This window comes from Mirounga leonina, unplaced genomic scaffold (assembly GCF_011800145.1).
Source record: "Mirounga leonina isolate KUSES-001 unplaced genomic scaffold, KU_Mleo_1.0 Mir_169, whole genome shotgun sequence".
In the NCBI taxonomy this organism is placed as follows: Eukaryota; Metazoa; Chordata; class Mammalia; order Carnivora; family Phocidae; genus Mirounga; species Mirounga leonina.
The window spans coordinates 15,576,422-15,604,239 of record NW_023270431.1 but is presented as its reverse complement, the minus strand read 5'-3'; the positions used below and the strand labels follow the sequence as shown (position 1 = coordinate 15,604,239).

Genomic DNA, 27,818 nt, shown 5'->3' with positions numbered 1-27,818 from the left:
TCAACTATATTATGTACTAGTACTTTTAAGTCTTCTTTTTTTACACATTAAGTCTTCTAGAGTTGAATTTGGTAGACACTGTTCATTAATTTTACTTTTTTCCAAATAATTGTCCATTATTCTAACTCCTTTTTCTCTCAGATTTGAAATGTCACCTTTATCTGGGGCGCCTGGGTGGCTCAGTCGTTAAGCGTCTGCCTTCGGCTCAGATCATGATCCCAGGGTCCTGGAATCGAGCCCCACATCGGACTCCCTGCTCTGCGGGAAGCCTGCTTCTCCCTCTCCCGCTCCCCCTGCTTATGTTCCCTCTCTCTGTCAAATAAATAAATAAATCTTTAAAAAAAAAAAAAAAAGAAATGTCACCTTTATCTTATACTAAATCCTCATGCATAATTAAGTTTGTTACTATCTGTTCCATTGATTGGTCTGTCTATTCTGGAAACAATACCTCATCATTTTTTTTAATTGTGGTAAAATCAAAGGAATGTAGGGTGTTTCTCTAAAATGCAAACATTTTAAAAGAGAAGTTTTATGTGAAGAAAGGAAAATTTGCTTGGTAAAAGGGACTTTAGGTAATTTGTTTTCATTTATTTCATTTCTTTATTGATCATATTCTTAAAATTAACATAGTTTAAAAGCACAATAACTATACTTTCTGTATGCCACTAATTAGTTCAGGGACTTTGAATATGAGGTATACTATGCTATACACCATTATTGTTCATATCTTTATATCATGAAAAATACAATGTTGGTAGAAGCACTAAGGCCTTCTAAGTAACTTATAACCCTGGTACTGTAAAATAATCAGTCATCATTTACAAGATGAGCTTTATTACAAATATAGAGAAAATGCATGTTTCAAAGTGAAAAGTCAAACCTGATTTCCTTCCTATCAGCATTTTTTAAAGAACATACAACAAAACTTGGCAACCACAGTATTTAATAGGATAGAGATAAATCAATAGCTCAAGTTATTAAGACAGCTTTAATATACTTAGAAAAGCATATACTTAAGGTAAATGTAGTAGGGTTAATAAAAAGATTAAATACAATTAACCTTCTGTTATCTAAGCAACTTAAGACAAACTATCTCATATTACCAATTACTCTGCAAAATAAAACAATACCAAAACTATCCAATCATCTTCTTACCTGTGGAGCTGCCTCCCTCCTCAGCAGCAGCCCCAAGGAAGAAACAATCATCCACCTTTCCAGATGAGCACCTGTGTGGAAGGAGGCAGTGACAGGGGAAGAGGAATGGAGAATATACAGATGGGGCCACCAAACCAGCTGCCACATTAAGCTCTAAGTGAATGGAGATTTAGGAAGCTCTGCCTCTAAGGAGGCATGGCTGCTGAGGGTAATTAAAGCAAAGACCAGTGCGAACTCTGGACACCAGTAGAAAATGAAAACGAAGATAGAGATATACAGACACACACACACACACATAGTCCCTTAACTTCTTCGTGATTAAAGTCTAAAAATTAATTTTGGTAAAACTTCTGACAATTAAAATTAAAATAAATTATATTCATATATAGAAGAACTTACTATAGTTTCAAACATTCTGAAGTATCCTGGGAAAATAATTAGGAAATCATTTACATACTCTAAAATGCATCATAAGCATTTAATATTACTTTAAAGGGATAGTAACAGCAACACAGGGAGAATGACAATGTAAGAGTAAATACATTACTATCATATGAAATACTATCATATGAGTAAATACATTACTATCATATGACAAAAAAAGATTTATCAGGATAGTAACTATGACAGTTGCTACATTCAATCTTCATTTTCATTCTCAGTTAATTCAGAAGTCAGCTTTCCTTTTTATATTAGATCAAAAAGCAAACATTAAGAAGAAGAAAAAGCAGCAAGCCTTTAATCCATTTCTCCCATTTAATTTCTTTTAGAAATAATCTCTGGTGAACACTTCTTCCTACCTCCTTTCTCAACTTCCAACTTTATAACTTAAGTTATAAAAATTACATTTGCCACCATCCATACCTCAAGGATGACAGATGCTATTGGCTGGAAAGGATTAACAATTATTGGTTCAGGGTCCAACTCAGCTAGGCTGCTGGTTCCATTCAGTTCCGCCTGCGCTCGTTCTCCTTGTTCTCTATTGTTTGAGAGAAAAATTTGGAATTCCTTATGAGAAAATATGCTGACCCATGTTTAAGAACACTTGTAATAGGTTTAAGGCTATTAAAGTAAGTTAAACACCTGAACATGGCTTTGAATTATGCAGAGACTTTCAGAAATCCTAATGCAGATAATAGGCCTCTAAGCCCCATGTAAAGATTAATCATTTGAACTTTTTATTTGAAGTATAGTTGAAACACAATATTACATTAGTTTCAGGAGTACAACATAGTGATCTGACAAGTCTATACATTATGCTATGCTCACGAGTGTAGCCACTGTCACCATACAACACTATCACAATATTCTCTGGGCTATACTTTTCATCCCATGACTTATTCATTCCACAACTGGAAGTATATACCTCCCACTTCCCTTCACCCATTTTGCCTGTCCACCTCTCCTTCCCCCTGCAACCATCAGTTTGTTCTCATGCTTATGGGTCTGTTTCTGCTTTGTTTTTCATTTGTTCTTTTTTAAATTACACATATAACTGAAATCATATGGTATTTGTCTTTCTCAGTCTGACTTATTTCACTTAGCATAATACCCTCTAGGTCCATTCATGCTGTTGCAAATGCAAGCTCTCATTATGTTTTATGGCTGAGTAATATTCCATAGTTGATCATTTGAATTAAAAAAAAAAAAGAGGGGCGCCTGGGTGGCTCAGTCATTAAGTGTCTGCCTTCGGCTCAGGTCATGATCCCAGGGTCCTGGGATCAAGCCCCGCATCGGGCTCCCTGCTCTGCAGGAAGCCTACTTCTCCCTCTCCCACTCCCCCTGCTTGTGTTCCCTCTCTTGCTGTTTCTCTCTGTCAAAAAATAAATAAAATCTTTAAAAAAAGAAAAAAAGAAAAAAAAGAAATGCTAACAAAAATAGCATTCCCTATGACTGACTTCTTAATGTCAGTGGTGCTTGTTAATTAATTTTCTATGTCCCAAAGGTTTATATTCATCAATTTCTTAATTACCCTCCCAAACAAATGCCGTCCTCCTCATTGAAGTTAACAAATAAGTAAGTCCTCTAGTTAACACCCTTCTTCAGGGCTGTGTCAAGCTGTATGTCACAAATGAGCTGGATAACAATCATTGCTGTGTAAAAGTAGAGAAATTATAAAACTAAGTTGACCAATATCATTCAGATTAAATAAATATTTTCACATTAGTTACTACTGAAACACTTACTATCACTGTTATTTATAGCTTACATTGCCCCAGGCATGAAGAATAATAAGTTACTTTTTAAAACAAGTAGCCGAAGACAAAAAAGTATTGTAGATCTGCAACTACGCTGTAAGTATGGTAATATGAATGCTCATTACTATGACATTTATTATGTTCTATTATGGAAAGATATATCCATTCATTCTGAACACAGGAAGCCTAGAGTTAGATTTATTACCTCTGTGACCTTGGACTTCTGCCTGGATATTTAAGCTTCAGCTTTCCCATAAATGGGGATAAAAATATCTACCTCATAGGGTTGTGTAGACAAAGCACTCTGTATGTAAAAACACTGTGTCAATGAACATACCTACAAGACAGTAATTGCTCTTAATGTTATTCATTTATCACTAAGCAATTTCAGGTAATCTAGTACTGACATAATATTTTCAGGTTATCAACAACAGCATGTTTTACTGTTTTTCAAAAATATCTGAACCTACTCAATTGGATTTAATTAGTTTTTCTTTCTTTTTTTAATAACTTGTCTCTAAACTTGTCTCAATTCACTTTTAATTACAGAGTCTCTTTGCTCAACAGGAGAGGGCTCAGACCACAAGTGACATGGCTAGGAGAAAGGAGGAAAGGGGAATGGATAATAGAAAAGCCTGCCATAACATGATCTAGAATATCTTTATGGAAAAGGTAAAATTTGAAAAAAAAATGACTAACATTAGACTTCTTTTATCCAACTCAATTTTTCTGGTTATTTTTGTTTGCTTTCTTAGTGGAGGAAAAGCAAAAGAGTCTTCAGAAAATAAAAGGTATACTCCCATGAATTACTGGTTGTACTGAGCTTTATAACATGGAAATATGATACACTAGGATAGAGAAAACCAAAGATTCTCACATTTACTAAAATCTCACACTGGTATCAAGAAAGACCTAGATGAATAATCTGCTCATATTACTGAGCACTGGGGGATGGAGAGTTATCTCTAGAAATATTTCTTTAAGTCCCATCTCTGAATTAAATGAAAGATACCAGTAATCAGAGGATTTCCTCAACAGTGTAAGGAAGCATCTCACAAAGGCATCACCAAGGGTAATTAGTGGGTTCTTGCCTACCAGACTACAACTATGTTAAAAGCACATTGGAGGCCAATATTACTTAGATACACAGAAGACAACTTTGTATCTTACAGGAACTCACTTAAAAATCTTTTCATTTTAGGGGCCTGGGTAGCCCAGTCAGTTAAGTGTCTGACCCTTGATTTCAGCTCAGGTCGTAATCTCAGGGTTGTGAGATCCAGCCCCACATTGGGCTCTTTGCTGGGTGTGGAGTGTGCTTAAGATTCTCTCTCCCCTGCCCTCTGCCCCTCCCTACCCCCACCTCTAAAAAAAAAAAATATATATATATATATACACACAAACACACATATATATATTTTTATGTATATTATATAAACAAATAAATCTTTTCATTTCTCCCCTCCCCTACCACATAACAATTCAGTGGAGAAAGAAAGCTGAATCATGGTATTAAGTACTAAACTCAACTTCTAATCAAATCTGTGTACTTTCTTGCACATTAAGATTATTATGATTCTGTGGAAGAATTTATATAATCTCTTTTTTTAATTCAGTTTGCTAAATTCCATTTAAATGTTTGCTTTCAAACACCATATTTTTAAAATAATTTTAAAAACATATTTTAAAACACTGAGATACTGAAGTTTAATCTACTTTCTGACAAAGATCAGAGTTTGCATCAGTTGACAGATCCACTAACAGCTTACCTTCTATCTTTGCTTAGACTAAAAAGAAGGGGTTCTCAATCTATTGAAATATTGAGCCCAATATTCTTTGTGTGGGAGACGGTCCTGTGTATCACAAGATATTGAGCAGCATCCCTGGCCTCTACCCACTAGATGCCAGTAGCTCTCCAGCTACCCCCATGTGACAAGTAAAAATATCTCTAAACATGGCCAAATGTCCTGAGAAGCAAAATCACCCCATGGATTGAGAACCACTATCCCAATGTTACCCATAAGACGAGATAAAAATCTTCGAATTCTGGGAAATAATAAATAACTAAGGAAAATATTTAATTGTTATAACACCACTAGGAAAATTAGAACCCTATCACCCAAACTTGTATATAGAAAAATCCAGAGAAATAAAAACCTTACCTACCGTCTTCATACAGCAAGAGGAAACTGAATAGACAAAACTATAAAGTTATTCATAAAGCTGTGGTGTTCTTGACTTTGCAAGTGCTGTGGTACAAATAAATCTACTTGCCTCTCTTCTCGTAATTTTCTCACTCGTTCAGCCCTTTCTCGTTTCTCTTGTTCTTCAAGAGCACGCTGTTCTGTTGTGTCCCTTTGGATGCGTTCATTTAAGGCATCAAAGTCTTTTGCAATGATATGTAGCAGCCAATAAAGGCCTTTTTTAATGGACTTGTCAATTTTCTTTCCATATCCCAAGACTGCTGAACAAGGTTCCTGAAAACAGCAATTTATTTGACTTAAAGATTAAAATTAAAAGTTCTCCACAAAGATCTGTACATAAACCATTAAATATAATTACTGGCAAATTATCATTATATGATACGAGATATGAAGCATCTGCTTATTTAACTTACAAAAGACAACTTTGCAATGATCACTAAACTAACATTAGTACATATAAGTCGAAATATTTTATGGATTATATCTGTAAGCTATGAGACACATTATGACATAAGTCGACAGTGCCAATTATAATTTTAAACAAACCCAATGGAAGACAAAATTATATTGCCACAAGAAAAATACCCCTAGTTATTAAAAACAGCAGAAAGTTTTAACTCCTTATATACCAGGGAATTTATAGCAGTAAACATCTTTTAAGATTGACAGCCTAATGGTTATCTTCTGAAACCAGAATGAACAACTAAATTGTTTGTCCACCTTTCTTAAGATTGTAGGATAACTCTCCTGATACAATTTTTCAAAACTCATTATAACCTCCCCTATCACTAAATTTTGTATGTATACTTTACCATTCTACAAAATTTATAGTATGACATGTTTGTATAACTTACAGGTCCTAACAGCAATATCTTAAACAAAAGCAAATCTAAAGCCTTTGAAATGATGAAAGTTTATGGAAGTAACAACTAACCAGAAAACATATGTTACAGTATTAAATAATATCAATAGAAGAGTGAGAATGTGAATTCTTGGGTAAAAAAAATTATTTAAGACACTAATAAATTATTTTGTTAGGTGTCTACCACTTAATTGCCTATCACCTCTATAAAAACTAAGTGATGCTGAACATATCTCATAGGGCAAAAAAACACCAAAAACCTACTATTTGACATAGGCACTTGTGCTCATTGACCAATTTTTCCAGAGACAGGCATTCAATCACATCAGCTTCTCCTAAAGCCCCTTCCTTGTCTTGTTTATTTGCCAACCTAGAGAGATATAAATGAAGTAGTTTTATAGCAAATACATAATCATAAAGCCACTCAAAAATATTTTGATCATGTTCTTATTCCAAAGATTTAATTAAGCATACTGATTACAGAACACACTGGTTCAAAAGAGTATTGTAGTATTGGGGTGCCTGGATGGCTCAGTCAGTTAAGTGTCTGCCTTCAGCTCAGGTCATGATCCGGGATTCCTGGAATTGAGCCCTGCGTCAGGCTCCCTACTCAGCGGAGAGTCTGCTTCCCCCTCTTCCTCTGCCCCTTTCCCCGCTCATGCTCTCTCTCTCAAATAAATAAGATCTTATTTAAAAAAGAATTGTAGTATCTATTTTATCATTTTTTCTTGATTACTGCTAAAATAAGTTTGTGAGAATTGGCCTATAAAAAGCAAAAATCAACTGAACAGAAGAGTCAAGAAAACAAGCAATAGGGCAATAGGCCAACAACAAAAAATGCTACAAAGAAAAAAAGAAACGGACTTCCACTGCCCTCAGCCATCAATTCCAACTTTCACATTATGTCCTTATCTTCTTAAAATACAAACTGTACCATGTTTTAAACACCCAGATGGTCATACTGAGCCTGTAATATTTGAGCTCATCTGTATTTTCAGTGTGTGAATGTGTCCACATAAATGTGCAACTTACTGGAAAGGCAGGGTCACTTTTAATTTACTTGGCATAGCATTGGGCATAAAAACCATGCTGATCATTTAGAAACAAACTGGGAAAAAACAAAATAAGTTATTAAAAAAATAGGAATTGGGGCGCCTGGGTGGCTCAGTCGTTAAGCATCTGCCTTCGGCTCAGGTCATGATCCCAGGGTCCTGGGATCGAGCCCCGCATCAGGCTCCCTGCTCGGCAGGAAGCCCGCTTCTCCCTCTTCCACTCCCCCTGCTTGTGTTCCTGCTCTCGTTATCTCTCTCTGTCAAATAAATAAATAAAATCTTTAAAAATAAATAAATAAAAAATAAAAAATAGGAATTACTACAAAAATTACTACAAGTTACTGTTTGCCTATCAGATGGCAGAGATCAAAAGTTTAATAAAACACTGTCTTGGTCAGGGTTTGCCAGACATTTCAGAGGCAAATATATATTATTTGTGGAATAATATATATGTGGAATAATAAATCTAATGAAACCTTATCACCTACCTTTAAAAATTATCATTATGTCATTCTTGCTCATCTACATATCCTCTACTTTCCCTGCCCAGTTATGTTACTTCACCCAAAAATTAAAAAACTAAAAAAACATTACCATAAGACCACTATCACACCTAAAAAACTAACATTCCTCAATCTTTTTTGTTATGTCCAAATTCAGATCCAAACAAGATACACATTACAATGTATTCATTTAAATCTTTTTGCTACTGTCCCTAGTCCCAACACTTACACCCCTGCAATACCACCACCACCACCTCGTTTCCTTCCATGATATTTATTTGAAAACAAAAGAAGTCCCATTTCTATAGAATTTTATAGAATTTCCTGTGTTTAGGATTCGACTATCTTCCTTATAAGGTCATTTTAACATGCATACCCAGTATTTCCTATACCTATAGTTAGATGCACATCTGTAGATGTGACATCTGCAGTTAGATTGTACAGGCGGGATGAGTTTCAAGTTGCAATCTTGACAAGCATATTTCACAGATGGCACTGATCCTGAGAAGGCATAGAATATCTAGTTATAGAACATTTAGTGATTTTAAAATGGATCAGTGGATTTGGCTGGAGTCAGCTTGATTCATCCAAAATAAAGTTCCCCACTAACCTTTCTTTCATTGAATGATTTTAACAGCCATTAATGACCTTTGCTTAATTTCATTATTTTATAAGAGCTTATAAAATCATGATTTTTCTAGTTCTATGAATTAGAACTAGAATTTACTCTGAATTTCTGAATTTACTAGCTGGATTTTGCTTTAAAAAAAAGTAAGCTTTCATCAACTACTTGGTAATTTACTTAAATAAAATTCAGATGAAAGTCAACATAAATGTTTGATTTTTGCCTTCATTTCTTACTTTTCATAAGAATGGACTGGTGCCCTATCAACCTCCAAATTGCTTTCTTTGGTTTGTGGGGGATATTATGAACTCATGGATTTTAAAAATGTGTTTGATGTGTTTCAATTTATTATAGTCATTGTTATTTTTGAGGCTCAAAGTTACCCATTTTTGGTCAGTGGGAATCCCCGTTGAACTAGCTCCTGTGTTCTTTTGGTACAACTCAAATAGGCTTTGATAGCTTCTTTGATTTCTCATTTAAAACAACAACAACAACAAAAAAAAAACAATGTCCCAGACCTGGAATCATCAATTTCTCTAAGGAGCCCTGATACCTTTCAGTAAGGAAGGAAATGGTACTTTAAAGATCACAACCTGGGGACTATGGGCATTTATTGCTGTTAATGCCATTGCTTCTAGACCCTCTCAGTGAATAAAGCTAGGAAAAATGTCATTTTGTAAGAAAGAAAAAAAAATCATGAGCTCGTATTGATTTTTCCATTTTAAATCAAATATTACTTATATTTTACTTAGCTTAATTTGTATCTCTTTTTTTCTTATGCTTGAAAACTACAGTTCCTAATATATTAACTATTTCTTTATCCTACAACATATATGAGTTTCAACATAACAATACCAATATTATTACTAAAAATCCTACTAAATGCAGGTCAAAAGATCTCTTTGTGAATATTTTTGTCTCTAATATACATCCCACAAAAGATGCACGGGTCAAAATACTCAGTTTTTAAATTACTTGGAATAATCCTTCTCTGTGTGGCTATCCCACCACCTAGATATCTACCCGGGTTCATTTGTTTCAGGCTTCTTTTGCCTTTTAGAGATAGTTTTATTCTTTTAAGATTTAATTTTTAAAACATTTATATGGTTCCAAATTCAAAACTATAAAAACAAGGTACAATCAGAACTATTTTCCATCTCTGTCCCTTTTCTTCTCTATTCCTTCCATTCTCCTATAGGTAACTATTTTCATTAGTTTTTAGTTCATCCTCTCACTGTTCCTTTTTGAAAATACAAACATGTTTATGGGGGAAATGGTACTTTAAAGCACACAATTGGGGACTATGGAAATTCATTGCTATTGACTGGTGATGGGGAAGGGTATTTGTGTGTGTTTATCTCTACCCTCCATTTCTTCCTCTAGAGCTAGTTAGTATACTATATACACTCTTGTGCACCACCACGCTTTTTTAAAAAATAGTAAATCCTAAAATTACCCTGGAGCAGCATAAAGAAATCTTTTTTATTACTATATTCTTTATTAATAAGCAAAATGATTATTATATGGATGTTTTATTTATTCAGTCAAGCCTACACTGAAGGACTTTTGGGTTGTTTCCAGTGATTTGTTTTCACAAAGAGTGCTGTGAAGAGTAAGTGTGTGAAGCAGTTATTTCTTATTTTGGGAACAGATTCCAGGAACTAGGACTACTAAACCAAAGAATAAATGCAAATGTTATTTTGATAGATATTATAGTAATGTCCCTCCTCTTACCCTCAAATCATAACAACTCAGGCAGCAAAAAAGGAAAGGTAAGGATATTTAGTAGTTTGAGAGAAATTTCATTTCTAATACTTCTTATAAATATTTCACTCTGGTAAAAATTAATTTTGAATTGTTATACTGATATTATAAACAGTATCACAGATTGCTCCACAACTTTAGTTTTTCTACACTGAAACTATGTTAAGTAACTTATTTTAAAATGAAAATAGCAGACAGATACAAGTAAAAAAAGAAAAGGGTGTAAGGTTCAAATACAAGCTCTTTTCTGGCTGTTGTAGTTCTGAAATTCGATGATTTCATGAGGTAAACCTTTGGGACTTCCTAAAATAAAAGAGAATTCATTTTAAAGTAAATGGAAAAAAAAGTCTTTACACCAAGCTTGTTTCCATTCCTATTTATTCTAAATTCTGTGTATTTAGCAAGTTTTGATACCTAAAGAAAACAAAGTAGCCTCTGTTTAAATACAAATCACCTTTTTTGTGAGTAATGTATTTTATATATAATACAGAACTGGAATTACAGAGACTGTGCCAAATACTCGATGTAGGCAGTTTAACAAGGACTTCCTGTTACCAGCTAGCTCCAATGAAAATGATCTTCCTTTAATCTAAAGAATGGGCGGCTAACAGGCAAAACCGGATTCTCCAGGTGTGAAGTAAGCAATTTGTTCTTCTCATTTGATACTAACAGCAAAAGGACAACTTTATGTCTAACTTATTTGACTTCATTATTCGACTTTCAATTACATTAACTATATGAAACCCATACAGAAATTAGCCTGTGAACCGTAAGACACAGGCTTAAATAATTTGATTGAAACGTTACAGATGATACTGTTTTTCTCTTAAGGGCAGGACTCCAACACCGAAGGTGGAAAGCAACAAAAAGAACAAGACAAAGGTAAATAAACTACTCTTTTTTTTTTTCCTACCTTTCAATGCAAGGCACCCATAAACTGAAATGTGTCACATTTAAAAATAACTCAATAAATAAAGTTACTGGTTCGCTCAGATTTGGACCAGGCTATATAAATATAGCAGATTTACACTGCTAATATACTGAATAAGATTTGGGTTTAGAGCTCTTAGAAATAAGCCACTGTAATAAAAATCAACTTTTTTCTTTTAATTTCTTTAAAATATAACTTCTTATTTTGGAAACAGGTGAAAGTCAGATCCTCTAAAAATAAACTTAAAATTCTTTCTTTTGTAGACAGACTATAAATTAGTCACACTGTGCTTGCTTTAAAGAACACTTTTACATTTAACTGTGAAAAGAAGCTTATGCCTAAATTTGACACACATGTATAATTTTTTTTTTAAAGTTAAGGTAATTTTCTATAAGGTCTTGATTTCTTCATTGCTGTTTCTGAAACTCTTTTAAACAGGAAGAAATTAGAAAATAATTTTGTTATAAAAGGACTACAATAAAAATATCAAAATACTTAGTTTTAATGTTTCAATATATTAAAAGTACTTAAATTATAAAATTCAATATAAATATATTTGATTTGATACTTAAAAAAATTAAGTCAGCATTATTTATTTATTTATTTTTAAAGATTTTATTTATTTGACAGAGAGAGACACAGCAAGAGAGGGTACACAAGCAGGGGGAGTGGGAGAGGGAGAAGGCTTCCCGCTGAGCAGGGAGCCCGATGTAGGGCCCAATGTGGGGCTCGATCCCAGGACCCTGGGATCATGACCTGAGCCAGAGGCAGACGCTTAATGACTGAGCCACCCAGGCACCCCAAGTCAGCATTATTTAAATGCAACATATAATATAGGTAGGTCTAATACTTTCAAAAATTAACCAATATAAAGAAGCTTAACCAAAACTTATTTTATTTTTTGGTATTTCTTCAAAGTTACTTTATAATTCCTACAATGTTAGAACTTAATAAGTAACTCATTTTCAATTAAAATAATAATGACTTTTAAAAATGTACTAAGGGTGGACCTGAAAGTTGGCTATGATATACCTACAACATATTATCTCCATGGCTATGTAGTTTTAAATTTAATATAAAAATCATTTCATGTACATACAGCTTAATCAGATAAGTGAGAGTTCAAAATTATACAGTTCTTAAATATTTAAACAAAAATGGTCTTGTTACATTAAGCAAGTTAATTAAACAACTTATTTACAACAAATAAGTAGAATGAAAAAAGCACTGAAAGACTGCATTACAAAAAGTATCAGATAATTTAAGCTTTGAGAGAATATATGCAATTTGCCTATATATATGTGTGTGTGTGTATATATATATATATATATATATATATATATATATATTTAGTTTTCCATATTTAAGTAGCCAAGGAGGTGAATTTTTCAGGAACAGCTGCTTTCACCTTGAACTAGGAAAATATTGCAAGTTGTCTTCAGTCATAAAAGCAAAAGAATACTCCATTTTATGTTGTATAAAAACTGGTTACATTTATTAAAAGATTGTACTTAACAGGAACTATAGAAAGCAGCTTACTTAAAAAAAAAAAAAAAACTATAAATCTGTCAGTATCTATCCCAGGGCATATTTCTTAAAGCATTAGGTAATTTTTATTCATATTTCTGTTTCTGGGATGTCCCCTGTTTGTAATAGGGTGGAGAAACTTTTGAGTCATACAAGGTTTACTTTTCTATTTCCTAGAACAAATTGTCAAAGTTGATTACCGTATTTATAAATTAGTCTTCTAACTTTCTTTTTGCAAATACCATGTTTAAGCTCAAAGATAAGTCAGTTATTAATAGTATAATTCAAAACTGTATAGCAATACAGTAAGCTAAAAAGGCTGAAAGATGATTCATATTTGGATAGAACTTTTCCAACACTAAGAAAAAAAAATTTAAGGTACAGAAAAGATTACATATAATGGTGGTCTCATCAATTTCATGCAGCTAAGCTATTATACTTTATGGCTTCATGAACTCAGTCTCTTCAACTTTCAAATTCTAATATGCTTAGATATCCCACTTTGCCTAATATTCTATTTTATGAAGCTATAAGATTAAGCGGTTAAATTGGAAATAGTTATGCAGGTAGTTACGAGCATGCAACTACTAGAAAATGCAATTTATATATAACATGTAAGTGCACCTGAGTACCTACATCAAGTCACTTTTTGGAGAGACTAACAAGGATTTAAGGAACATTCTGAATTAGTTAACTCTGTAAAGATAATCACCTATGACTTTCAGTCAAGATATACAGATATTCCTCCCTCTTATACAAACATACAGAAGTGTTTGATATAATCTTAAGAAAAAAAGACAAAATTTAAAACTGCATCATTATATTTGAAGTAAGAAAGATAACATTTACAAGGGCGAGAGTCAAATATGTTGGTTTCCAAAATCAGTGACAGTAAAATTTACCTTCCCAAGAGCACTTTGCAAAGGCACACTGTGTTACAATATCAATTTGAAATGTCCTATTCCTTAACAATTTTTTCAAACTATGATGCTTGAGAAAAAGGCTTTTGATGGCATTGATCATTTATTTCTAGTTAAAAAAAAAAAGATCTATCCAGCCATAAAAATGTTAGAGGAGGTTGTTTTCAGGATTTCTTCTAAACCATGCAACCAAGGACAAAGTTGGGGACATTGTAGTTGAGAACTGTGAAATTTAAACATTACCAAAAGCTACTTAGCCATATAGAAGCATTAAATAGGACTTAATTATCATGAATAAAAAAAATCAGAATTGGTTTTGTTTTGGTTCCCCCTTCCATTTCTCATCTGAGCCTCTAATACTGTCACTGCTTTTTTTCCCACATATTATCAAGAACACAAGTCAGTTTTGTTTTTGTTTTTTTAAGTGCAAAAACAGGATAGCTATGTCTCACATAGTATAGACATTGTAGCTGTAAGAATTAATACTAACAGGTTAGTAGAAAACAGAAATCAGTGTACATATATAGAAATGAGGTATAGCTCACTTCTATCTATCTTATTTCAGCCTATTACTACAAGCCAAAACAAAATATAAGAATCCTCATCTCTACATGGTACCAAGGATAGGATTCAAAATTTCTTAGAGTCTTTCTGTAACATAGGTGTATGAGATCAGAACCAATTCTTTTTCCTCTTCTAAACTGTAAAGTGCTTAATTTGGTCTAATTATATTAAAGGTTATAATAAAGCTGCAAACAACATAATTATTTTAGCACCAATATGCTATATTACTTCCTGCAAGAACATTTTTTAGTATTTATAGTAATTTATACTAATTTAATAGTATTTATACAAATAACACAATATTTGATACAGATCAACTTCATTTGTAGTAGATTTCACTAGGATAATCTACCTCTATTCACTATAGAATGGGGAAAAAAGAACAGATCTGCAATCAGGTAAGCTTATATCTGACTGTAGGCTCTGCTACTTTTTAGTAGTGTGGCCTCTGGCAAGTCACTTTACCTTTCAGACACTAAGAAAGAGGAATAGCTAAGAAAGTCAACATCCATATAAGAGGAATTCCAAAGAAAAGAATACAAAGAAAATGGAAGAGATGATGTTTTTAAAAAATTAGGACCCTCCCCCCAAAATCCTAAATACATGAATTTCTAGCTTGAAAAGAGCCACTAAATTTCCAGCAAATTAATGCAAAAAGATGTACCCCAGGTCATGTTATTATGAAATTTCTGAACACCAGGAATAAAAAGAAAAGGCCAAGGCTTTCATGAAAGGAAGAAAGAAAATAAAAGACCCTATATAAAATACCAGGAATTTGACAGCAGATTTCTTAAGGGCAACAAAGGATGTTAGATAAAAATGCAGCAAGGTTTTCAAAATTCTATGGAACTATAATTTCCAAATAAGAATTATATCTGCAGAAAATATATCATTCAGGTGTTAAGAATAAAAACACCTTCAGAAATATAAGTTATCACTATATTTATGTTCTGAAAAAAAAAAAAAAAAAACTATGGGTATGCCCCAAAAATCAAGGGGATAAACCAAGAAAAGGAATGAGGAACTAGAAATCAGGAAAAGATAATACACAAGAGAGGAAAAAAATATCTAAACACAACTGCTGTGTGGTAAATCAGGTCATATTAGAGGGTTCCAGGAAAGAAGCCTCAAAAGATAACAATAATAAAAGGAAATAAAAGAAAAAGAATACCTACTATATTTAAATATATTGAGAGGATACTTTCAGTTCAATTGAAGAGTTTTAGATTGAATTAGTAATGCACATGCACAAAATGAGGCAATTGAAAAACTTAGGTAATTAGTATCTTCAAGAGAAATTTTAGGGCGCCTGGGTGGCTCAGATGGTTAAGCGTCTGCCTTCGGCTCAGGTCATGATCCCAGGGTCCTGGGATCGAGTCCCACATCGGGCTCCCTGCTCCTTGGGAGCCTGCTTCTCCCTCTGCCTCTCTCTCTCTCTCTCTGTCTCTCATGAATAAATAAATAAAATCTTTAAAAAAAAAAAAAAAGAAAAAGAGAAATTTTAGGGCGCCTGGGTGGCTCAGATGGTTGAGCTTCTGCCTTCGGCTCAGGTCATGAACCCAGGATCCTGGTATCGAGCCCCACATTGGGCTCTCTGCTCGGCGGGAGCCTGCTTCTCCTGCCTCTCTCTCTCTCTCTCTCTATCTCTTATGAATAAATAAAATCTTTAAAAAAAAAAGAGAAATTTTAAAAGTTACATGTTCTTGATCTGTGTGGTGGTTAGATGGATGTGTGAAAAATCATCAAACCATACATTTTTATTTGGGGCATTTTCTGTATATGTGCAAATATTTCAATGAAAAGATTTCTTAAAGTGAAAATACACATTTCCTAGCTCTATCCACTGAAAAGGCCTAGAAATAATGAAAAAAATTATCTGAGAAAGGAAACATGACCACAGTACCCCTTATGTGACTCTGGCCTACATAATATTTGAACTAGGAAAATGTGTAGTTATAATAATATAAACACAGAATAGTGACTAACCAAAAATTATGATATAACTATATTGAGAGGGAAAAATTGAGGGAAGGCTCGGGGTTTAAGAGAAAGTTAAATCCACATCTTTCATAGCAGAGATTCAATATAATATTTAAAACTGAAAAAGCAGAAACACCTACATAGGCAAATTACTTAGAAACAGAGTTTAAGAGCAACATACAGCTAAGGAGTTGAAAATTACTGCGTTTGGGAATGGGGAACTGGAAATGAGGTGTGTTGGGGCAGGCAGATATCAGCAGTTTTATCTTTACAAACCTTGAAGTGATTTGACTTCTTAAACTGCCTATATGTGTTAATTTGAGTAAAATAAAAATCATATTTAAAAAGCCAATTTAAAAAAAGGAAAAAGTTTATGGCTATATCAAAAACAACATGACATCTTAAACACTTTGGGGAGGAATTTATTTTCAGCATCAATAAGGTAATGCCAGAGAGAGCATATAGATAAGGAAGTAATATATAATACTAAGCCAAACAAAGAGTAGGGAGCTATTCAAGGTAATCATTAAGCTAACTGACTTTGGCATCAACCTCCCTCTACACTGGAAAGATGGTTAGTTTTTATCAGAGGTATATAGTAAATTACGGTTGGTAATTCTGCTTTCACAAAGTTGCCACCTAAGAAAAAGTTTCTACAATCACTTCCCAATATTTTTGAGTGTTTTTAAATATCGATACCAACATAATCAAAAGATTTTTTAAATTTTTATTTATTTATTTATTCATTCATGAGAAACAGGGGGAGAGAGATGCAGAGGGAGAGGGAAAAGCAGGCTCCACATGGAGCAGGAAGCCCAACGTGGGACTCGATTCCAGGACCCTGGGATCATGACCCAAGCTGAAGGCAGACACTTAACGACTGAGCCACCCAGGCGCCCCATAATCATAAGATATTTAATAAAATACCGAATAAAAAAGAGCATATAGATGATCCCAGCTTTATGTAATACATATATTCCAGGAAATTTACGTTATATATCTTACACTGGGAAAAGCACTGGTCTAGCAGTCAGGAAATCTGGCATTATTTAACCGGTACTACCACTAACAAGCTCTGGGTAAGACATTTAACTTTTCTGATTTTCAATTTCCCCATAGGAAAAATGCAGAAATTGATTAGTTAACTTATAGGGATTAATCTTTTGGATTAATGCCAAATAAGTCTAATCCCGCTTATATATACAGACTTACACATTTCAGAAAACAGTTGTAGATATCGCCTACATCTCTTTTGCAGGACAAGTATTTCCATTCCTTTCAGTGATTCTCTCTGTACTATGGTCTTCCAATCTCATCCTTCCATGACAGTTGAGAAATTCCCAATTTATGAATTTTTATCTCAAAACATCACAATTTAACACAGTCCTTCTTCCATTTGCTTTGACTAGCCTAGAGTCATCTAGCCTAGAGTCATTTGCGTAGTCAGTCTAGACATGACACTATTATTCATGAAAGCATGATTATTCTGATAGAAAGCATGATTATTCTGATAGAAATCTCCAATAATTTTCATAAGCACTGCTATGAACACAGGATCTTCCATTTTATAGATGTAAAGGTGTTTTCTAAACAACTACCTGTAATACCTCAACATTCTGAAGATCTCTCCAAATTCTGTGCCATCAATGTATTTGATAAGTATGCCTTCTGTGACAACATCCAAATCACCAACAAAATATTTGCATAAGCATATCAAACACTAAATCCCATAGCATAACAACATAACATTAGTAATACTGGTTGATTTTTCTCTGGCTTATACTGATATTATGTGTGGTTCAATGCACTGTTTGTAACTCCCCAACAGCTTCTTACCTGCAAAAATATCATGAAAGGTATCATTAAGTGCTTTTCTAAAATCAAGATGTACTGTGAAAACATTTTATGAACATAGATTGCCTTTTTCAATATATTTTTTAAGTTTTCATTTAAATTCCTGTTAGTTAACATGCAGTTAAGTTAGTTTCAGGTGTACAATATAGTGATTCAACACTTCCATACAACACCCAGTTCTCACAGCAAGTGCACTCCCTCATCCCCACCACCTATTTAACCCATCCCCCACCCACCTCCCCTCTAGTCACCATCAGTTTCTTCTCTATAGTTAAGAGTCGGTTGCTTGGTTTGCCTCTCCCTCTCTCTCTCTCTTTTTCCCCCTTTACTCATTTGTTTTGTTTCTTAAATTCCACATGAGTGAAATCATACGGTACTTGTCTTTCTCTGTCCAACTTATTTTGCTTAGTATAATACACTCTATAATATACTCTACCTCCATCCATGTCATTGCAAATGGCAAGATTTCATTCTTTTTTATAGCTGAGTAACATTCCTTTGTATATACATACCACCTCTTCCTTATCCATTCATCAGTCCATGGACACTTGGGCTGTTTCCATAATTTGGAAGTAGACACTGCTGCTATAAACACTGCAGTCCATCTATCCCTTTGAAATAGTACTTTTGTGTTCTTTGGGTAAATACCTAGTAGTGCAATTGCTGGGTCGTAGGGTAGCTCTACTTTTAACTTTTTGAGGAACCTCCATACTGTTTTCCAAAGTGGCTGCACCAGTTTGCTTTCCCACTTACTCAAATCACTATTTATAAATTATGTACACCAAATTTAATCCTGTGGATAACGGCCAACACATGATATGATGTCAATATTATCAGCACCCCCAAACAAGACTTCATATATCCTCATGTTTGAAAAAAAATAGCACTTAATATGAATGGATAGAAATTTTGTTCTAGGTCTGGATATCTTTGCAAAGGAATGCTAAGAATGAGAAACCAGCATAATCAAACCAGGAATATGTTTTCATATGTATGTAATGGATAAAAAACACAAAACTATGTCAAATAACGTGTTAATCCATCTAGAAGTCTCAGAATTTTTAAAATAAATTCAGTATTATCTATATTATTTCAACTGCTCAAATGGAATCTGCCCTGTCACTATCCTGATTTTAACTGAATTATGCATATTTAGCAAAATGAGTTTAACATGACATAGGTCAAATTAACTGGGAACAGTATCTTTAGTAGTAAGGGCATTTTCAGAGTGCCCTTTTACTTCTAAAACTTGAAGATATGGCCAAATCTTCCATTTTAAGATATATCCTCTATATGCACAAAAATCTATTATGTGACAGTATCATGACACTGAAGTATTTATCTGGGGGGTAACTGTATCTTTATCACTGCTCTCTCAGCTACTTCACTCAACTGAACAGGACTCATAATAGGCCCACAAGATGCACAGTAACTTATAAATTATTTTATATTGCTTTTCCTGTTCAGTTTATGTTTATGAGGAAATTCTTAATGATTTTTCTAATTTTTCAACCTCCTTTCAGAAAACTAGGAGGATTTTTCCTATAAGACACACATAGCTCTGTGAAACCAGTTGCTACTGAGAGAAAATGCCAAACTTTTATTTGTTCAACACAATCATTTTTGCTTCTTAAGAGGAAAGGGAAGATGAAAGACCGACTTCAAGAATTAAAGCAACGAACAAAGGAAATCGAACTTTCTAGAGACAGGCATGTGTCGACTACCGAAGCAGAAGAACAAGGGGTGTTTTTGCAGCAAGCTGTTATTTACGAAAAAGAGCCTGTAGCTGAGAGACACCTACAGGAGATCCAAAAACTACAGGAGAGTATTAACAATGTGACAGATGTTGTTCAAAAATTTGGGCAACAACAGAGAAGTTTGGTGGCTTCAATGAGAAGATTTAGTCTACTTAAGAGAGAGTCTAGCATTACAAAGGAGATAAAAATCCAAGCAGAACACATTAATCGAGGTTTGGATGATTTAGTAAAAGAAGTCAGAAAGTCAGAGGCTGAAAATGGCCCATCATCAGTGGTGACAAGGATACTTAAATCTCAGCATGCTGCGATGTTCTGCCAATTTCAGCAAACTATGTTTACCTACAATGACACAATAGCAGCAAAGCAAGAGAAGTGCAAGACATTTATTTTCCGTCAGCTTGAAGTTGCTGGGAAAGAAATGCCTGAAGAAGAAGTAAATGATATGCTTTATCAAGGAAAATGGGAAGTTTTTAATGAAAGCTTACTTACAGAAATCACTATCACTAAAGCACAACTCTCAGAGATAGAACAGAGACACAAGGAACTTGTTAATTTGGAGAACCAAATAAAGGATTTAAGGGACCTTTTCATTCAGATATCTCTTTTAGTAGAGGAACAAGGAGAAAGCATCAATAATATTGAAATGATAGTGAACAGTACAAAAGAATATGTTAACACTACTAAGGAGAAATTTGGACTAGCTGTAAAATACAAAAAAAGAAATCCTTGTAAAGTACTGTGTTGTTGGTGTTGTCCATGCTGTAGCTCAAAATAAAGAAGGTACTGGAGACGTTTTTTCCAGTTTTAGAATGAAGATGGCCCACGTTTCAGCGTCTTTTTTCATTTTATAGATCCATTCACATACCTTTCATCACTATTAAGTCATGATTTTCCTCTTTAGCTTTTACCTACTAGAACAACAGAAACTTCTAAAGTCACAGACAAAACAAGTCTTCACTTATTAAACTAAAAACAGTATAGTTAGTTAATTTTAAACTCACAGGTTAACTACTGGAAATGAGATCAGTGATTTTACATTTCTGTTCAGGTATCAAGTTCTATTATATATTTTTGTTAACTTTCAATGCCTTAACAAGATGAGTGTTAGTAAGTGACAACTGCTTAAACAATCCTTTTGGCTCATTTGAGAGCATTTCAGTAGTTAAGAAGTGTATATAACAAGAACTCAAAGAGTGCTATATATATATATATATATTTTTTTTTAAGATTTTATTTATTTATTTGACACAGAGAGACACAGCGAGAGAGGGAACACAAGCAGGGGGAGTGGGGGAGGGAGAAGTAGGCTTCCCGACGAGCAGGGAGCCCGATGCGGGGCTCCATCCCAGGACCCCGGGATCATGACCTGAGCTGAAGGCAGGCACTTAACGACTGAGCTACCCAGGTGCCCTCAAAGAGTGCTATATTAAAGCAAAATCAAATCTTTTATGCTCAGATAGGTCAGTTAACTCAGTGGTCAACATATCCTGGAAAAATCCAACTATGTACTCGATGAAGAGTCTAGTTGGTAACTGGGAGCTGAATCTAGTTTAAGGCCTAAGAAAGTAAGGCACTATTTTCCTGCACTTGGCTCCATTCAGGACACTGTATTACAGATCAGGAAGTTTGACAAATAAAATAAAAAATAAAGGCAATTGCATTCTTGAAAGTTTCTCCATCACTTTACCACGAAGCTGAGCACTACACTATGGGCTAGGGATACAGTGTGAACTCACATAGGTATAGAGATTTGGAATTCACATTTTAGTGGAGAAAGCAGGTAACACACAAATATAAATATTAGGTAATGTTAAGTTCTTGGCAGAAACTTAAAATAAGGTGTTGAGACACAGATGATTGGAGTGGCTTCTTTTGGTTGGGTGGTCAGTGAAGGCCTCTCTGAAAAGTAATATTAAATGAAGATATGAATGATGAGGACAAGGGAGGGTATATCCCAGGCATAGAAAACAAAGAGTTACAAAGACTCCGAGGATGATATAACTTACTCTGTTTAAAGAAAAACAAGCAATACACCTGTATCATAGTAAGAAAAAAGTAATGAGGTAAGAAATAAAGTTAAGAAAGGTCAGCAGGGGGATGCCTGGGTGGCTCAGTCGGTTAAGCGTCTGCCTTCAGCTCAGGTCATAATCCCAGGGTCCTGGGATGGAGTCCCGCATCGGGCTCCCTGCTCCGCGGGGAGCCTGCTTCTCCCTCTGCCTCTGTCTCTCTCTCTCTGTCTCTCATGAATAAATAAATAAAATCTTTAAAAAAAAAAAAAAAAGAAAGGTCAGCAGGGGCTAGCTTTAAGGCTTTGTAAGCCATGTAAGTCTGAAGTTTACAGCAAATGTAATCAATGCAAAGCCCTCAAGACTACTTTGGCCTGAAAATAATGTTATATAATTTATATTTGAGAAAAACCATTCTGTCTACTATGTACTACGTCTCACCATTGTTCTAATAATTTTATATTTTTACCAACAAAACACTGAGGTACAGCAAGGTTAAGTAACCTGCCCCAGGTCACAGAAACTGTGAGAATCAGAATTTGAACCAAGGCAGTCAGATTCCAGAACCAGTTCTTAACTACTATTTACTATATAAGTAGTGATGAAAAAAAAAAAATTAGACTAACTTGTGATAGATTTAAGAGCTAGAATCTACAGGATACTGATTGGACGATGATGTCATCAGGGAAAAGACAGAGATAAGGGTTTCAGAATTGGGGGTGAAAAGGAAATCTAGAATTCTCTTTTGGCCAACAGAAGCTGAGATTACTATAAAATGCCTAAGTAGAAGTTTCCTAGATATTAGCTATATTACCAGGAGCTCTTGGACGAGGGAAGGGCTAGAAGTATAGATTTGGGTCATTTGAGTAAACAGGATTCAAGGTAAGTATTTAGAATGAAATCACCTGAAAAGTTTGTGGATGTAAAAAAACCAGATGCCCAGAAAAGAACCTGGGGTAGAAGAGTTAATAAAGGAGATTGAGAAGAAACCATCAATGAAGCAGAAGGAAAACCAAAAAAGTGTGCTACAATGTAGCGTTAAAAGAACAAAGTTGAGGAAAAAGTCAACTTGAGGTAAATAAGAACAGCACACTGCCAGTGGATTTGGCAATGTGGAGATAATTTGTTGACTCCAACATGAGCAGTTTCAAGGAACTGTAGGGACAGAAGCACAAGTGGAAATGCTGAAGAAAGAATGCGATATGAAGAAGTACAGCAGCCACTATAGACTATTCTTCTATTCCTTCCAGCTGTGTGAATAGAGGATTATAAAAAAGAATTAACTGCTGAAGAGGAATGCAGAGTCAAAGGATTCCATAATACTTAAAGTTAAGAAACACAAGAGCACATCCTACTAATGGGAATGATCCAGAGAGCCAAACTCTTGATATAAGAAAGGGAAGGGATTATATGCAAAACTAGAAAGGGGTGGAATCTGTAGTACAAATGGAGAACCTGGCCTTGGACAGGAGCTGAAGCACTTTTTCCAAGTAATCAGAGAGAAGGCAACATTCAGGAATAAAAGCAGATAGAGAGAGCTGAGCAAATTTGGTGGTCCTAAATGAGAGAATTCTTTCGTGGTAGTTTCTACTTGTTAAAGAACTGAGGCGAAATTATTAACTGAAAGCACAATGGGATTAAGGGAGAACTGGAATATACATATACATACGTCCTAACACTACAAAATAAATTTTAAATTATAAAATATAAAGAAATTGAAGAGTTTTCTACTCTGTCAATTATCAAGTATTACTAGAGAAAAAGATGTTTCACATATCAGCTCCAAATGTTTAAAGAACTTTATAAAAAAGATAAATTTAAAACCAATGATAAACTCTCCACCTAATCAGGTGGTGATTTCTTCTGTTTCTTCTCAAGTTGCACTATAACCTTTAATCTAGTACCTTACTGACACTTGTTTATAATTGTTCCTAAACTGTTTATCATGGAAACTGAGGAAATTAAGTATTATTTACTACTCACTAGCATAATTATGTCCAGATGGATTTGTAAAATAGTAATTTTCTATTAGTATTTCTATCTGCACATAGTGCTTTTAAAGCAAGACTTAAGCACAGAAAGATTCTAGCAAAGCAGTACATCACATGTATCACATATAATTTTCATTGTTATATTTTAAAACCAACTAGAATCACTCTGGGGCACCCAGTTGGCTGGCTCAGTCTGTGGAGGATGTGACTCTTAATCTTGGGGTTGTGAGTTCAAGCCTTATGTTGGGTGTAGAGATTACTTAAAAATCAAATCTTTTTTTTTTTTTTTAAAGATTTTATTTATTTATTTTGACACAGAGAGAGACACAGAGAGAGACACAGCGAGAGAGGGAACACAAGCAGGGGGGAATGGAAGAGGGAGAAGCAGGCTTCCCGCCGAGCAGGGAGCCCGATGCGGGGCTTGATCCCAGGACCCTGGGATCATGACCTGAGCCAAAGGCAGACGCTTAACGACTGAGCCACCCAGGCGCCCCTAAAAATCAAATCTTAAAAAAAAAGAGGGGTGCCTGGGTGGCTCAGTCGGTTAAAGGGTCTGCCTTCAGCTCAGGGCATGATCTCAGGGTCCTGCGATTGAGCCCCGTGTCAGGCTCTCTGCTCAGCAGTGAGTCTGTTTCTCCCTCTGTCCCTCCCCCTGCTCATGCTCACTCTCCTTCTCTACTTCAAATAAATAAAATCTTAAAAAAAATAAATAACCCTAACCTAAGCAACAAAAACAACAGGATTCTTAATTAGTTGAACATTTTGTATATATTTTATTTACACACTCAATAGGCACTAACAGTAATTTTTTTTTTTTTCGTTAAAATCACTACCTTAAAGAGAAAAAATTACTAAGCATTAGAGGTATAATATTAGGAAATCTACTGGTAAAATTACTCTGAGCACTCGGGCTCATATTCTCACCTACTAAATGTCATTTTCTGTAGTCAAAGCTTCACATAGCCTGAATTCATATGATGAGACACTTTAAAACTTGCTCTCCTAAACCATCTCCATCCAGGCACAGCGTCTCATCAACAATACCTACTCATATCCATCATTACATTTACAGAACACTAATAAAGCACTGCACTAGCTGCTTTAAATGCATCATTTGAAATTCACATGACAACACAGATACTAAAATCCTTATTTACAAGTGCAGACATGGAAGCTCAGAAAGAGCAAGTAAACTGCCCAAGGCCTGTCTTGACTCCAAAGCCCATGCTTTCCCCTATACCAGTCATTCTCAACTTTTGCTATGCATCAGAATGGAGAACCTGTGGAAAAAAGCCAGAAGCATTTCCCGGCCCCACCCTCAAAAATTTAAAAGGTCTGGGCTGATGCTGATATGCAGATGGTCCCCAGAAAACATCTTGCTAATAACCCTACCAACAGGTTTCTCTCTGTTGTATTGTTTTTATATAAAGTGTGTTCGGGTGGGGAAGGGAAGGATGGCAACTTCTGAAGGTTCCTTATGCGAGGTCAACTAGCTGAGAAGCTTCACTATGAAATACAGCTGCTAAGAGTGAAGTTGATGCCAGTAGAGACAAAAGACTAGTTCTGGGGTGAATCAACAACATAACTAAATAAGGTTGATGAAGATGACAGCTTGGTAAGGTTCCACTGCCAAGAAGAGAAATCTTAAGCCAATGGGCCCTATACATACAGTGAGTAGGGTTTTCAGACTAAGTTAAAGGACATACCACTATATCTAAGGACGAAGGGATTAAATGACAGAGGGAGTTCATATCTGCATACTTACGAGTTTCTAACAATCTAAAAAGGGCCCAGGTTCTCCCATTTATTTTTTAAAGGTCTTACTTGGTATAAGTGCATTTTCCTCAAATTCTAATGACAGTATTAGCATAATTCATAAACTTAGTTAACTTCTAAGCACTTACAGTAAAGAATATGACTCAAAGAAATTTGCAAACTAACGTTTTCCTATAATACTGTCTAGAAAAAAGGTGACTCAAGTAGGCATATAAAGGTTGGAGACAAAAATCTATTGGAAAAGTAATAATAAAACCCTGGTTATTGTTTCTCCTAATATGGAAACTCACTGCCATGGTTTTTAACCTTTTTGGTCATGAAACCCTTTAGGAATTTGATGAGAGTTAGGATCTGCTCCCAAGGAAAAATGCACATGCACTCAGGATTGTGTCTGTGATTTCAGAGGGTCCTGGGAGGGCATCATAGGTGCAAAGACCTCTGGGTCAAAAAATTATTTTTTATTGAAATGTTCATAACACCTAGTAAGATCATATCAGAGATATTATGTTTTCTTCCCTGAATGAAACTCCTCTATATTACTTTTGTTGCAGATCATCTAATTCGCAATGTTTGGCCCAAAGTTAGGTCATATAACTCCACAGAAAAACAGTATGTAATGAGAAAGTGGCATCATTCCAAGAGTACAAATGTGCTAACACAAGGAGAATTGTTATTATCCTGGGAGGAAATTTTAGCCTTGGATCTCCAGAGTTATCCCAGTTTTAAGTATTAGGAGATTCAACCATAAAAAAGGAAAGCTTCAGCTCAATCTTTTCCAGAAGTAATCAACAAATAGTGCCTTATATTATTTATGAAAAATGGTGGGTGTTGAGCTTGAAATTTGGGCTTACTGCTGGAAAGGGGGTGGGAGGATTGTGAAAGAGGTACAGGGGATTAAGAGGTTAAAAATTCCAGCTATAAAATAAGTCATGGGAAAGAAAAGTACAGCATAGTAATGGAGTCAATAATATTGTAGTAACTATACAGTGACAGATGGTAACTACACCTACCATGGTGAGCATTTTGTAATGTATATATAATTGTTGAATCACTATGTTGTACACCTGAAACTAATATTATATGTTAACTGTATTTCAACTAAAAAAGAAATTGGGGATTATGTTGATTCCAGTGCTATTGATACAACTGCAAAAGTTGTTTACTTTTTCTATTGAAAAAGTATCTGTCCAGAGTATCTAATTTTAGTTTTTTAAAAATTAGGTTATAAATTGTTAAAGCAAGAGTATGGAGGGGTTACATAAGGGCAGATAATATAATTCATACCTTAATCAGAGTATAGGTTAATCTCTATTGTAGCTAAGAGAGTAAAAGGAACACTTTCTAGGTAAATAAACAGGTTAACATGATTACAGAGCAGGAACTTTGAATAGCATCTATTTTAACTCTCTTTAATCACTTTTACTTTTTTACTGAAATGGGTTCTTACAATACCCTATAGTATGGTTCGCATGATAATATATAGCTGAATACAAAAACAGAATTACAGTATTTTACAGCTACTTTTAATATAGAAGAGGCATTTAACCACTAAGTCCAAAGAAGTAGAGTGACTTGTCAGGGTCATAAACAAATTCACATCAGCTCTTAGAATCCAGGTTCCAGACTCTCCATCTTCTCTTTAAACCCATGGTTTTTCAACTTTTCACCACTATTTTAGAGATTTTAATCAAAATATTTAAGTAGTAATGCTCATTAAGTAGTAAATGCTATATAGAATGGTAAAACAGACTTTCTGAGCTAATAAAACACAGAAGACTAGTAATGTCTGTGATTCTGACCTTTCAAGAGAGCCCTCAAGTCTGACATGAAGTGAAATTTGGCTGAGGCTTCATTTGCAATGACACATGCCGTCAGGCTGGTGTGTAAGAGCAAGTCAGGCAGAGCCAGAGACTGCCCCAGGACCTGCTACTGTGGTCACCTAACTTTGCTTCCCATAGCATGAATGAATCCCAGCTCCACCAATTTGTAATTCTGTGATTATAGACAATATTCTAATTTTTCAGGTTTATTTCTGTTGAATGGCTGAATCTTCTCAGAAGTTTTATATTGTTCGCTGTTTTTCATCATTAGAGGCTGGGAAGAGGAAGTTATCTAGGTATTGCAGTGAGTTCTGAGAGGTTCTTTGGGTCCT

The 27,818-nt window shown here is 34.7% G+C and overlaps 2 protein-coding genes across 2 annotated transcripts in view; one reads left to right on the top strand and one right to left on the bottom strand.

Moving 5' to 3' along the window:
• ARL13B (ADP ribosylation factor like GTPase 13B) overlaps window positions 1-27,818 on the bottom strand; it is a 67,822-nt gene that overhangs the window by 14,692 nt on the left and 25,312 nt on the right. Inside the window, exons 4-6 of the mRNA XM_035015175.1 lie at window positions 6,681-6,786; window positions 5,625-5,827; window positions 2,020-2,134 (exon numbers count right to left, since the gene is read on the bottom strand). Coding sequence (XP_034871066.1) covers window positions 2,020-2,134; window positions 5,625-5,827; window positions 6,681-6,786 — 424 coding nt within the window. The remainder of the gene's footprint in view (window positions 1-2,019; window positions 2,135-5,624; window positions 5,828-6,680; window positions 6,787-27,818) is intronic.
• Window positions 19,784-20,668, top strand: STX19 (syntaxin 19). The gene has a single exon (XM_035015177.1). It carries the CDS (start codon window positions 19,784-19,786, stop codon window positions 20,666-20,668), a length of 885 nt encoding a protein of 294 aa, XP_034871068.1.

Coding starts and splice junctions, on each gene's coding strand:
- STX19 (XM_035015177.1), top strand. CDS start 19,784: ATGAAAGACCGACTTCAAGAATTAAAGCAACGAACAAAGGAAATCGAA.